At 39.7% G+C, this 13,147-nt stretch overlaps 3 protein-coding genes across 3 annotated transcripts; 2 read left to right on the top strand and 1 right to left on the bottom strand.

Annotated features, from left to right (window-relative positions):
• The first annotated feature begins 398 nt into the window (after window positions 1-398).
• On the top strand, window positions 399-2,245 carry LOC140773120 (high mobility group B protein 7-like). Its single transcript, XM_073115508.1, has 8 exons — window positions 399-753; window positions 841-923; window positions 1,015-1,063; window positions 1,136-1,249; window positions 1,344-1,401; window positions 1,502-1,546; window positions 1,634-1,726; window positions 1,823-2,245. Exons 1-8 carry the CDS (start codon window positions 647-649, stop codon window positions 1,958-1,960), a joined length of 687 nt encoding a protein of 228 aa, XP_072971609.1. The 5' UTR covers window positions 399-646; the 3' UTR covers window positions 1,961-2,245.
• A 126-nt stretch (window positions 2,246-2,371) lies between these two features.
• LOC140774322 (uncharacterized) lies at window positions 2,372-4,623 on the bottom strand. Its single transcript, XM_073117280.1, has one exon. The coding sequence runs from the start codon at window positions 4,305-4,307 to the stop codon at window positions 2,514-2,516; it is 1,794 nt and encodes a 597-aa protein (XP_072973381.1). The 5' UTR covers window positions 4,308-4,623; the 3' UTR covers window positions 2,372-2,513.
• Window positions 4,624-10,634: 6,011 nt separating this feature from the next.
• Window positions 10,635-12,430, top strand: LOC140772240 (protein ASPARTIC PROTEASE IN GUARD CELL 2). Its single transcript, XM_073114219.1, has one exon. The coding sequence runs from the start codon at window positions 10,700-10,702 to the stop codon at window positions 12,119-12,121; it is 1,422 nt and encodes a 473-aa protein (XP_072970320.1). The 5' UTR covers window positions 10,635-10,699; the 3' UTR covers window positions 12,122-12,430.
• The last annotated feature ends 717 nt before the right edge of the window (window positions 12,431-13,147 follow it).

Raw genomic sequence — 13,147 nt, 5'->3', positions numbered from 1 at the left:
CGGATGTGACGTCACCGAGATGGCGTGGGGTCCACTGTCGCATCAGAAGCATTCCACCTCGTAGTCGTAGCCTCCAAGGGTACATACGAATTCGAAAGCTTTAAACAAGTTATAGAAAGAGTAATTTACTTAGGTTTATAACACCATAATTTATTTATAATGTGATAATTCATTCATAACATGAGATTAGGCCCAATTAGAGCCCAATAAATAAATGGGCCAAGAGCATCCATTTCGGTCCTGTAAACAAGAGTGGCGAGAATAAACGGTGCTGATCTTGGTAGAGAATGGACGGCTTGATCTCACGATCACTCGTGAAAGAGGAACAACCCCGCGCCACCTTAATTCGATTCGTCTCCCGCTCTCGCGCGTGAATGCAAATACCAAAAGAAATCTCGGCCGTCAATCTACTACCGCATCGACGGTCGGGAAGAATAGGAAGCCTTCTCTTCGGATTGGCGCCTTGAAACTAAGTATTTCCCGCGAGTTCGAAATCCCCAATTCCCCCAAAATTATTCGCGCCAAATACGAAATAATTTGAGCCCCCTTCACTTCTTTTAAGCCGCACGATTAGCCTACAATAACGTCCGCTTCGTCTTCTCCACCTCTTGCTCTCTTCTCGATCTCTCCACTTTGGTGTGCAGCAATGGCGAAGTCGTCGACAAAGTCTAACCCTCCAAGGGCAAGGAAGAGGGTGGAGGCCGAGACAGGGACTCTGAAGCGAGCAAGAGATGGAAGCGCTTTTACAAGATGGTATCATCTTCTCTCTTTTTTCTAATCTCCTTTTTTCTAATAGGTTGTTATCGTAATGCTTACAACTTGTTTGTGGTATTGTCGCAGTGAAGCGTGTAATAAGGACGTCCCCGTGGTTCTCATCGACATGCACAGCTGTAGTCTTGATTCTAAGATCAGAATGAGTTTGGGTACTTTCTTCTGCTCAATCACCTATTTTCACTTTTTACACCTTAATCTCAAATGGCTTTCTTACGGATTACCTTTTACTCATGGGATCAGAGGCTCAGGTTGTGGAGAAGGACATTGAGCTTAAGAAGCCAGCCAAGAAGTAAGCGATTTCTATTTTAGTTTATATTAGATAGTTTGGTGTCTTCTCATGGTGGTTTCATATGACTGTTAGGAAGAGAGCGGCTTCTACTTCTACCGACAGGAAGGAAAGGAAGGGAAAGAAAGAGAAGAAATCCAAAGACCCCAACATGCCCAAGCGCCCGCCCACTGCTTTCTTCATCTTCATGTATTGATTCCTACTCTTCTATCCATTAATGTGTATATTATTATAATTTTCTACCGTGAAGTTTTAACCTTATGTTTTAAATGTGATGGTACAGGGATGATTTCAGGAAGATATACAAAGAAGCAAATCCTGATTCAAAGAAAGTAGCTGCAGTGAGAGTCATCCCTTGAATTCTATCTTGTATTATACCTTTGATGGTATTAATTATCTAGAATGTGTCCTTATAATTATGTGTTATTTCTTTGGGTAAAGGCTGCTAAGGAAGGTGGAGAGAAGTGGAAATCCATGACAGAGGAGGTGGGTATATGTCTACAGTCCTTGTAATAATGCTATTATGTATATATATATCGATGTGCTAATTGGGTTTCATTTTTATGGTAATAGGAGAAGAAGCCTTACCTTGAGAAAGCTGCAGAGCTGAAAGCAGAGTATGATAAAGCAGTTGAGGAGCTTAATTCAGGAAATGGGGAGGAGGATGTATGTGAAAAGCTGTTAAAAGCTGTAATGTTTTAATTATATTTAGCCTACTTTGTATTTATAGTCACTCACAGTAATTTTATCTCCATTTTGTAGGAAAATGAAGTGACTGAGGAGGAAGGTGAAGAGAAAGAAGAGACTGAGGAGGAAAGTGAAGAGAAAGAGGAGACTGAGGAGGAAGGTGCAGAGAACGAAGGAGCTGATAAGGATGAGTCAGATAAGGAAGAAGAGTGATGTGCCTCAAGATGTGATGATATGTTTTGATAAGGAATTAGAGCAGCAATTCTGATTTCTATCTGTAAATTTTGAAGAACCAATTGCTCAACATGAGCTGAATCAATCTCCAAACTATGAAATTTTATCCTTATAATATGGCACTCTTGTTAATGCCTTGTATTAAATTTGCTCTATGTGCATTTCTCTCAGTGCTTAACTATATCCTGGTACTTCGGCAGGGAACTTTTCTGATTTGCCATTTGTAAAATTTTGTTAGGTGGATAATGTAATGTGGCATCTAGTTCATACAATTTGATTTCTAAAAAGTGAAATTGTTTTCTAATTGCAGTTACCTTGTCAACAACTACTTTGCTGCATTTGCATCCACCAAGGATTAGGGTGATAACAAGAAATAATTGTTCCATTATACTTGATATCTTGAATTTAATAAATCTTGGTACAAGATGATTTAAAGGCAAAAGGATGTATAAGAATACTGCATTAAACAAAGCTATAATCTCATATATGATTTGTATTATCTTAGTCAGCACTTTGCTGGCCTTTCCACTGATTAGATTTTCCTGCAAGGTGGCAGAGGTTGGCCACACAAGCAGAGGTTGTGGGCATAAGCTGCAGCTGGAAAGATGTTGAATGGTCTTTTTTGAGGTATTTGCCCACACAGTCTGTTAGCCCTGAAGCTTGCATGCCTAATGTTGGATAGCCCAGTGAAGCTATCTGGTATTCTTCCAATAACCCCATTGCATGATATGTCTAGCCATTGCAAATTGACCATTTCTCCCATGCTTTCGGGGATCACACCTTTAATTTGATTCCTAGAGAGATCCAGCCTCTCTAGACCAGTTAGCTTTGAGATGGAACTTGGTATTTGGCCTGTGATGCCATTCTTTGACAGGGCAAGCCATTTCAGACGCAAGCCTTCATCAAATTCTGGGAGCCCACCTGTGATTTTGTTGTTTGAGAGATCCAAGACTTCTAAAGATTTGATAGCCTTGCCAAGGATACCTGATATTGAACCATGTAGCTGATTTGTGTGAAGATCAAGGGAGGAAAGGCTATCTGGCAGCAATATCTGTGAGATGTCAGAGCTCAGCATGTTGTTGGAGAGTTTGATGTCCTGCAAGCTTGTCATGTTTGTGAAGAAGTGATCAATCCCTCCAGTGAGATAGTTATCAGAGAGATCTATGGAGTTCAAGGATTCTGGCATTGTGAATGTGGTGAGGGGTCCCTTAATGCTGCATCCTGCAAGGTGGACATCTCTGAGCTCTCTGCTTCTTATCCAATCTGGAATGGTTTCTAACTCTAGCTTGTTGTGTGACAGGTCAATGGATAGGAGGGAAGGCAAGCCTTTCCCAAGTCCACTAGGCAAGGGACCTGAAAGCCCGTTGCTTGAAAGGTTAAGATACCATAGCTTCTGCAACCTGGCAAATGATTCTGGAATGGATCCTGTGAGGAGGTTGTCACTGAGAGAGAGGGTGTTAAGGGACTTTAGACTTCCAATTTGACTTGGGATTCCACCTGTGAGCTTGTTATGACTCAATGAGACATCCAAAACATTAGACAAGCTAAGGAGAGACATGGGCATCTCTCCTGTAAACCGGTTGTTTGAGAGGTCAAGGAAGGTTAGATTCTGAAACTGTCCTAGAAACCCTGGGATTGCCCCAGATAGAAGGTTGTAGCTAAGATCAAGAGATTGCAAGCCATGGAGGTTTCTATACGTGGATGGGACAGGACCCACTAGTAGATTTCTCCCCACGTTAATCTGAAGCAATCCAGAGATGGATCCCAGGCTTGGAGGCAACTGCCCTTGAAGCTGATTCCCACTAAGTGAGAGAGCCTTCAAAGAGGTCAACCTGCCCAAGCTTGAAGGAATGGGTCCTTGAAGCATATTGTCCTCAAGGTAGAGCTGGGTGAGATGGCTCAACCCTGAGAAGCTCTCAGGGACACTGCCCCTTATCTCCTTCATCCCACTAATAACCATCACTTCCAAGAAATGGAGACTACCCAGAGAAGAAGAAAGGACACCCTTCATGAAAAGAGAACTACCACCTCCACTTTGGGGCCTTTGTAGCTGTAGGCCAATGACCCTTCCAGTGGTGGGGTGGCATTCTATGCCCTCCCATGCTCCACAGCAGTCTAGGCCAATCCACGAGGAGAGGACCCCAGTGGTGTCCTTCATGATGCTAGCTTTGAAGCCGAGAAGGGCAGCTCTGTCCCCCGGAGAGCAAGGTGGGGTTGGACTCTCACCACTTCCATCACCCATTGCTCGAGATGAGAACAAGGAAAGATGAACAAGAAGAAGAAGAAGAAGATGCCAGAGCTCTAAATTCTTGCTACAATTCTTCATTTCTGGAGTTGGGCTGTGATCAGATTGTCTGTTTGGTTGCAGAATTTGGGAGAAGAAGCAAAGGAAGTGGAAGGGGAGAATAAAAAAGGTGGCTCTTTTTTAGTTTCTTAACTTGGGGAGGAAGGACTTATGATGATGAGATGCAGTTGCCAACTATTTATAGAGTTAGGGAGGAGATGCTTCCCTTTACTTTGCTCACATGTAGACCTCACGGGGGCCTTAAAGGGTTCTGAACGTTGGAGCGCACACTGGTTTGAAAACTATCCATTTCTGGGAGATGCAATGAGAGAGAGTTTACTACAGGAATTGGTGATTAGTGCTGAAACAGAGTTGTTTACAACAAAAGCTGTGTACTTAGCATATATAATATGATCAGAGAAAAGCAATGGTAGAGATGCTCAGAAGTAAAAAAAAAAAAAAAACTCACTAGTAGAAGATCTTTTGATAACTTTGTTCAACATTGTTGTCTTCTTTTTCAATGCAGTGTTTTTTTATTGCTATGTTATGTCATATGAATGGAAAGCCTTTCAAATTTTACAGTGATTACAAGAGTGATTTAATAGTGATTATTTAAACCTAGTTCATTATGCTGAAATCTAGGCAACAAACAGCACTAACAAATGTGATAACTTCACATGGATTGGTTGGCATATAACTTCATCTGTAAGTATTTTAAAAAGTCAAGACTCATCATCTCTTTATCTTCTTTTTGTTCTTTTAAATTCCTTTTAGAGAGACACAGTACTATTTAATAGTTAAAATTTAGGGAAATTTATCAAAATCATCCAGTACCATATAGATGAGTCAAAAAACTCTAGATGCGAAATAATTTTGAAGGCCTTGAACAAGATTTTTTTTGTAGATTTTAAAATTAAATAAGAGTATGTTAGGTACTTTAATTTTTTATTTTCAAAAGTAACAAAATGTTTTTCATTTTGTTATTTGTTTTATGAGCAATTAATGCAATTAGACTCTCTATCTTATCTTGCTAATGCATGCACCAAAATTGGATGTGAGAGAGAACTTCCCCAAAACACTAGTCAAACAGACAAAGATAGATTAGTCCAATCCAACCTCTCCTTGAGAAGAACAGACAAATTAAATGCTTTACTATCCTGCTCTAAAACCTTTCCTCAATTATACTTCCACCACTGCTTGTCTTTTTCCTTGCGCTAATCATGGTGATGAGAGAATCTCACATGCTAATTTATTTTGTTACATTGCAGTTCTGTTCATTTTTTTTTATCATCTGAACCAAAAACCCTGCCATTATAAGCTCCCAAGATAAATCTATAACTTACCTTTCATTCATCCTCACTAAGCTGCAATTGTTAGTCGACCATTAACAGACATATGAAAAGACTTAATTACTCCGACAATAGTCGGATTTGATGAAGGCCAACATTTAAAATGCAGAAATGGAAGTTAAAATCAAGTCAAATCACTAAGAGTAAACTACAATTTACTCAAGTTTCCATTAGGAATGGCACGCCAAGTGGAAGCAGGAGATGATTGCTCCAAGACTATTATCATCATCATCTTCTTCATCATTCACTGGATGTTATGAAAGCTTGCACCATATTATTGCCTAGACTTACATGAAATTAGTATTCCTACAAGCTTTACAACTCAGGGATCAATCACCAGTGGAGATTACGCGGATTCATCATCCCAGTTGGGTGACCAGTTCTTGCAACAAAATTCGTTTTTAAACAATGCTGTTACTAACTCCTAGTATTGCTAGTAGCTGTGCAAATCTGGACAAAAGTTTGGCAGGAGTGGTCCATTAGACAAGAGAATATGCATCATAAGGTCTGCAATGGCTGTCCCTCCTTTGGGAGGTTAGTTAGCTGTTTGTCTCAAATTATATAGTGTGGTCTCTGTTCCTTTTCCACTTTATTTATATAACAAATAGATACGCCAAAGGGATAGTGCTCATGTTGTATGAGTTTTTGTTTTCGAATTCGAAAACTATTTAATTTTTAAAATAGCAAAAATAAATCTTTATGCGTATCTTTTATATAAATTATGTGTATTTTATTAAGAAAAAGAATATATATTTTTTTCTGTAAATAGATTTACTAATGTAAACATGAGAAAAGGATTATTTATCTTAAAAGATTATGGGATGGATAACATCCTATTTAAGGCTGCCAGCCAATACACAGGGTGCAAAAAAAAAAAAAAAAGAAATTCCAACAGTCTGGTTTTGTAGAGAATCCCTATTGCCATTAGAATAGTGGTTTGCAAAAGGAAACATAGTTAGTGATGAAGATTGCTACTTTATTCTCTCCATCTGTGTTCATCTTGGTTTGTTAGCATATTTGCTGGTTTCATGGCTTTTTTTCCTTTCATGTTGATTTGATAGATATGTTGCTCATATTATGGCTTTTGTGCTGCACTTTTGAACAGAAGTTATTCCCACCAGTCTCCATTTTAGTTAACAAGAGAGTGTTTGCTTTGATACTTTCCTTAGCATGAGTTTTGCTTGTGCTGCTTATGTTTGCTTTATTACTTAAACAGTGTAAGATTCTTAATAGCTCCCAATTCAGAGCTAGCATTGAAGATTTCCAAACCACTTATCACAATTGTCTGGTCTTATCTCTCGAATCAAGAGATTGAAGAATCAAAGCTCAGTAAAGAGTGAGAATTTTGCGAGAAAATATTTTCCTGTGCAGACTGAATTAATCAGACCCAACTATTTGATGTAATACGAAAGGGTACATCTCCTAAACTATTTAAACGTATCAATAAAATTAATGTTTCGTTAGCAATTTTGATATAAATTACCTTAAAATTTTGAAATTTAATGAACAAAAATGCCTCTATGATAGCTTCTCAATATATCAAACTTTAAATCGAGCTTCTCTGTTCATTTAGAATTTACTTTAATATAAGAGAGAAAGAGTAAGTGCATTTTTTGTCCATCTAAGTTAGTTAGTTTAATGTTTTAATATTTCAGAGGGTATATATATATGGTGAAAATAATGCAGAGTAATAATTGAGAGAGTTGAAAAGTAATTAATTCGGAATGGGCCAATAAAATTATTGGGCCCATGCTTAAGCCTACTAGAGTCCTGTTTAGGTTCTAAAATCTGAAAGGCTAACTCGGAATGGGTCGACTCATTGGGCCTCATTGTTGAGCTCATTAAGGTTCTTAGATCATGGAGAACCTATTAATTAAATTGAATTGCATGTTAGCACTTTTCTTTTCCTTAAAACAAGATTGCGTATGCATAACTCGTCTGGAATCAAATAGTCCTAGAAATCAAATACAATGGGTCGAAGAATTAAAGCGAGCACGATTAGAATTATCAGATACATGTAATTAATACATTAACACATATTTAACGGTACGCTCAAGCTTGCAATGAATCAGGACCCAATAATGGACATCAAAAATCTAGATCTAATGTCCTTATAAAGAAACCAACACTATTTGCAGTGTCATCATCTCAGGGTTTGAGAGATACATCATACATATATCCCCAAACTATTTAAAGGGGGAAAGGAAAGCACTTTAGGGCTTAAAGTAACTAATAATTCCTTCTTGTTAATGGCTCAATAATTGGAATGATGTGCATATCCCACAAACTCCATCTCCACTTAATAATTCTCAATTATTTTTTTTAATTTGCCCTACCAGAATTTGATCTTGTCGTCTTCTTATCACCCTCTGTTCTTTAACTCTGCCATGGCCCCTGTTTCAGCACTAATCCGACTCACTTTCTAAGCATGACTTTTAAAATTCTGACCACTTGTTTCAACTCCCCATTAATGGATTTGAAAAGGTTAATCAATGTATTAGTAAGTTAGGCAGGTTAAAAGTGTGAGTGAATGAGAAAAGGTGTTCATTCATTCAAATTAGTTCTAGCACTACATTACCTTAATTTGATTTCAAACCATCAGAGGAAGAGTCTCAAGTTTGAATTCAAATATATATCTCAAGCTTATGTATCGTTCTCTTATAGCTTAAACTTATTATTAAGCTCCGGTATCATTGTATATATTTGTGGGCTTAGCATTAATTGAAACTTTTTGCACTCATTGAGCTAAAAAGTTGGCAGTGATCAGAGGCATGAGATCTTTAGTATTAAACAAAAGAGAGATGCCTTTCTAACTTCACCCACTTAGAGGATCTCATATATAGTCACAGAAGATTATGCTGACATTTAACTGTATATTGTAATGCTGCCATGCCTATGAGTAGTAGATGGCATGCAAAAAGACCCTTTATTTAATAGTTGCAATGCCTGAGGGCATATATAATGTACAGTTCTCCAACTGAGACTAGTCTTTTTAATACTACTTTTTACCCCCATAATGTTTAGCTCTTGTTTGTTTGATGCAGAAGATCTTTTGAAGATAACTTTGTATGTATTTTTTAATGTAAATTACGTATATATTAAAATTTACATATTTTAGTGTTTGGTTTGCCATAAAATAATTAGTATAACTAAACAAATAAAATTAATTTATATAATAAAATTATGAAATATCATACTATCAATAAAATATATTATATGATAATATAGAAGTGTTTCCAAAATTATTGTCATGAATTTTTTTTTAAAAAAAAGGTTAATTTGATAAAGGGTATATTATTTTTCATAATAATCTTCTTATTTATAATTTATAATAATATTTATTAGTTTATAGTAAGATATTACGCTTATTGTTTTATAAAAACATAGTTATTATTTTGGATATCATTGATGATTAAATTTGCAGCTATCTCCATTATTATTACTTTTACTATTATTCGAGAGCTCATATGTTAGATATGGGATAAATAAAAAGACCAACTCTTGGTAGATATATAAATGCTTAGGCTCCACCAAGCTATGCTCTCAATTAAACGCTATCAAGATATTTGCTCTAAGTCGTCACGCTCACAAACTGCTTCTCCAAGCCACCGCACTGCCGAGTCCATCAGCCGAGCTATTGAGCTAAGTCACAAAATCTACTAAATAATTTTCTTAATAATAACTGTTAAGGTTTAAAGGCAATCATATGGCATAATTGGTCATAGAGAATAATATCTATCAAACTCTACAAGAGATGGTCAGTCTATTATTATCACACTTCTCTATCTATGATAGGATTTGGTGTATAAATTATCATAGCAAATCTTTCATAAATGTCAGAGAGCTTAAACATCATCTATCCACATTTATTCCTCTTTTTTTTTATCATCTGCTATCTTTCATCAATTGGATTAGTTAGTTATGTAACAAGATATATATATATATATATACTGAGATCTCAGTCACATTTAAAACACCAACCAGCTGACGTTGCTATCAACTTTTCTTTTGAGATCCATTGAGCACAACAAACTGATGCACTGAAACAATTAGCTCTCTCCTCATCTCGTCTCACAGTCACTTACCAAAAAGACAGTCTAATGAAAGCAACCAGACGGCAAATGAAATCGAAAAGAGTCTTTAAACCCACATCACCCACCATCCACATCACTCGCTGCCATCAACAACTCTCGGAAATTTTGAGGGAAAAGAGAAAGACTGATCTTTTAGGGATCATCTGCAGCCCCGAATGGAGCAATTCGCTGCATTCGGATACTTATCAGCCGTTCGTTGGCTGCCGAATGGAATCGAATAGAAACTCGCGGCGGGTACCCTGAGTTTAGCAAATTCATGCAACCGGATCTGCAGACAATCCGGTCCCAGTTAATGACCCCAAGGAGGGAAACTTGCATATAGGACCTTAATTTTAAGAGATTTTGCACTTTAAACTTGCATATAAGGCACTCAAAGATTAAATCGCAAAATTATTTCTAATAATAGGGAAAATAATAAAAAAAAACCTTATATAAGAAAGTCCTATTTTTTTATTATTTAATATATAGATATATTTGACTATTAGATTAACTTTACTCTAGAACTAAATTAAGCCTCCAAAATGACTTAGAGGAAACTAAAATATTGATTTCTAACAGTATATAAACAAATTAAGATGGTCAAAACTAAAATCCATTCAAATATCAATCGATTCAAAATAATTATTGTTTAATATCAAAAAATCAAACTAAAGGAGTGACATAAGAGTAGTTTAGAAAGTACAAAAATTATCATTTGAAAAATAATGAAATATTCTACTTTATTCCATTCTGTCGGGTTCTTATTAATTTAAATTTTATTCAAGAGTGTTACTCGGCATTTTTAGCAAATAAAAGATTTTATTTATATAATAATAGAAAGAGAGAGTCCTATTTATAATATAGTTAGAATATAGGGTGTTATATATAATTTTATTTCTACAATATAAATAAGACATTACTGTACAATGCCGAAATCGTAACCCACCTTTCCTCCTAAATAAATTCACACTTCTCCACCTCGTGATTCCATGAACAAACCAAGCAACAGAGAATGCGACAACTCTTCTTCTTCTTCTTCTTCTTCTTCTTCTTCTTATCGACGTCGCCCTTCCTCTCCTCCTCCCTCGACTTCCACCACGTAAACCTCCATGACCTCTCCTTCAAGTCATCTCACCATCCAAAGGATCATCACCACCAGAACCACACCCATGTCGACAAATTACATACCGAGGATAACCTATCCGTAAACTTATTCCACCGGGATAGCTTATCCAACCACGCCTATCGGAGTCATGGCCATCGCATCGCCTCACTGCTCGCACGTGATGCCGCACGTGCGGCCGCGGTGACTCGCCGCCTCTCCCCGAGCTACAAGGTCGAGGACTTCGGGTCCGAGGTGGTCTCCGGGCTGACAGCGGGCAGCGGCGAGTACTTCGTCCGCGTCGGTGTCGGCACCCCGCCGGAGGACCAGTTCATGGTCGTTGACTCCGGCAGTGACGTCATCTGGGTCCAGTGCGAGCCCTGCGAGAGGTGCTACTCCCAGTCCGACCCGGTCTTCGACCCGGCCGAGTCGGCCTCCTTCGCCGGCGTCCCGTGCGACTCGGAACTATGCGGGCTCCTCATGTCTAGCGCCGTGTCGGACGGCAGGTGCCACGGCGGCGGGTGCCGGTACGAGGTGTCCTACGGGGACGGGTCGTACACCGACGGCGTGCTCGCCCTCGAGACGTTGACCTTTGACGGCGCCGTCGTAAGTGGCGTCGCGATCGGGTGTGGGCACCGGAACAGGGGGCTCTTCGTCGGGGCCGCAGGATTATTGGGCCTCGGCTGGGGGCCCATGTCCCTGGTGGGCCAACTCGGCGGCTCTGCCGGCTCGGCCTTCGGTTATTGCCTCGTGAGCCGGGCCGGCGGGTCGGCTACCGGATCGCTCGTTTTCGGGCGCTCGGCCGCTGTCCCCGTCGGCGCGGTGTGGGTACCACTCCTCCGCAACCCGCGCGCTCCCTCGTTCTACTACGTGGGCCTGATGGGCCTCGGCATCGGCGGGGTAAGGTTACCGCTCCTCGAGGACCTCTTCCAGCTCGACGGCGACGGCGGCGGCGGGGTAGTCATGGATACCGGCACGGCGGTGACGAGACTCCCGGACTCGGCCTACGCGGCGCTCCGGGACGCGTTCGTGGGCGCCACGTCGGAGCTGCCCAGGAGCCCGCAGGTGTCCATATTCGACACGTGTTACGATCTCGGTGGCTTCGAGAGCGTGCGGGTGCCCACGGTATCGTTCTACTTCAGCGAGGGGGCGATCCTGACGCTGCCGGCGAGGAATTACATGATCCCCGTGGACGACTCGGGCACGTACTGCTTCGCCTTCGCGCCGGCGTCGTCAGGGCTTTCCATAATGGGAAATATACAACAGGAAGGGATCCAGATCACCTTCGACGCGGCAAATGGGTTCGTAGGATTTGGACCCAATACTTGTTAAGGTGAAGATGAGACTAATATATATATATATATATATATATATATAAGTATGCTAGCTTAGTTTGATGTTATATATAGTTTTGAGGGCTATGCAAGTGAGAGAGATAAATGAAGCTATTGCCTAAGACTAATACTACAAACCTCAATATGAGGTTATTATATATATATATATATAAGAAAGATGAGGTTGTCGTGATAATCTACTTATGTTAGGTAACACATTGCAAGGAAGAAGCTTCTTACAAACTTAAATCAAGTGAAATATAAACCTTAGTGAGCTCTGGACTCTTCTTAGAGTCTCTATGTACAATCATGATCGAGCTGAGAAGTCCAGAGAGAGCATGTGACACTGCTGCCATTTTGGATGATGCCCTTAGCCAAGCATGGACAAACTCATCTCTCTCTCTCTCTCTCTCTCTCTCTCTCTCTCTCTCTCTCTCTCTCTCTCTCTCTCTCTCTCTCTCTCTCTCTCTCTCTCTCTCTCTCTCTCTCTCTCTCCCTCCAAGTTTGGGCAAACATCTCAAGTCCAATACCCAAGGAGGTCTTGGGGCACACTTTATTGAGGCATGCTCCTGGGTTTCTTCAATGACTAAGGCCCACTAAAGCCAAGCCTTGGTGACACAGTAAGAAAGCAAGGAATCTCTCAAAGCAAAGAAGAGACAATAGCTTTGGACATGGACATGGTCATGGTCATGTCCTTGGACCAAGTGGCATCAGCATCATTAAGGATATACAAATACTTCCTCCTTTAGTCATGAATAGGTCAGAGCCCTTTTGAGCTTTTGGATCTATTAAGAGTCACTAAGTGGAGTTTATGTTTCCAAAAGAGCTGCACTGAGAAAGCTAGTCGTGTCTATGATTCCAACTATTACATTAAAAGGATGGTGTTCCTTAGGACAAGAGATACGAGGCTAAGGATGGCGAATATATACTCAGTTGGCCACCCCTAAAAATAAGACTTTAATAATCCTTAATCATAGCAACATAGATTTCATTTTCATCACTAGATACACTGTTATAATTTGAA

The sequence above is a fragment of the Typha angustifolia genome, chromosome 2, assembly GCF_048772165.1.
Source record: "Typha angustifolia cultivar Huaian chromosome 2, ASM4877216v1, whole genome shotgun sequence".
In the NCBI taxonomy this organism is placed as follows: domain Eukaryota; kingdom Viridiplantae; phylum Streptophyta; class Magnoliopsida; order Poales; family Typhaceae; genus Typha; species Typha angustifolia.
The sequence above is the reverse complement of the archived record's forward strand: the minus strand, read 5'-3'. Positions and strand labels throughout refer to the sequence as shown.

Excerpts from the sequence above, each read along its gene's own strand:
- LOC140774322 (XM_073117280.1), bottom strand. The coding sequence starts at position 4,307 with ATGAAGAATTGTAGCAAGAATTTAGAGCTCTGGCATCTTCTTCTTCTT.
- LOC140773120 (XM_073115508.1), top strand. The coding sequence starts at position 647 with ATGGCGAAGTCGTCGACAAAGTCTAACCCTCCAAGGGCAAGGAAGAGG. Across the intron at positions 1,064-1,135 it reads CTTAAGAAGCCAGCCAAGAA|GAAGAGAGCGGCTTCTACTT; the intron begins GTAAGCGATTTC and ends TATGACTGTTAG. Across the intron at positions 1,727-1,822 it reads CAGGAAATGGGGAGGAGGAT|GAAAATGAAGTGACTGAGGA; the intron begins GTATGTGAAAAG and ends TCCATTTTGTAG.
- LOC140772240 (XM_073114219.1), top strand. The coding sequence starts at position 10,700 with ATGCGACAACTCTTCTTCTTCTTCTTCTTCTTCTTCTTCTTCTTATCG.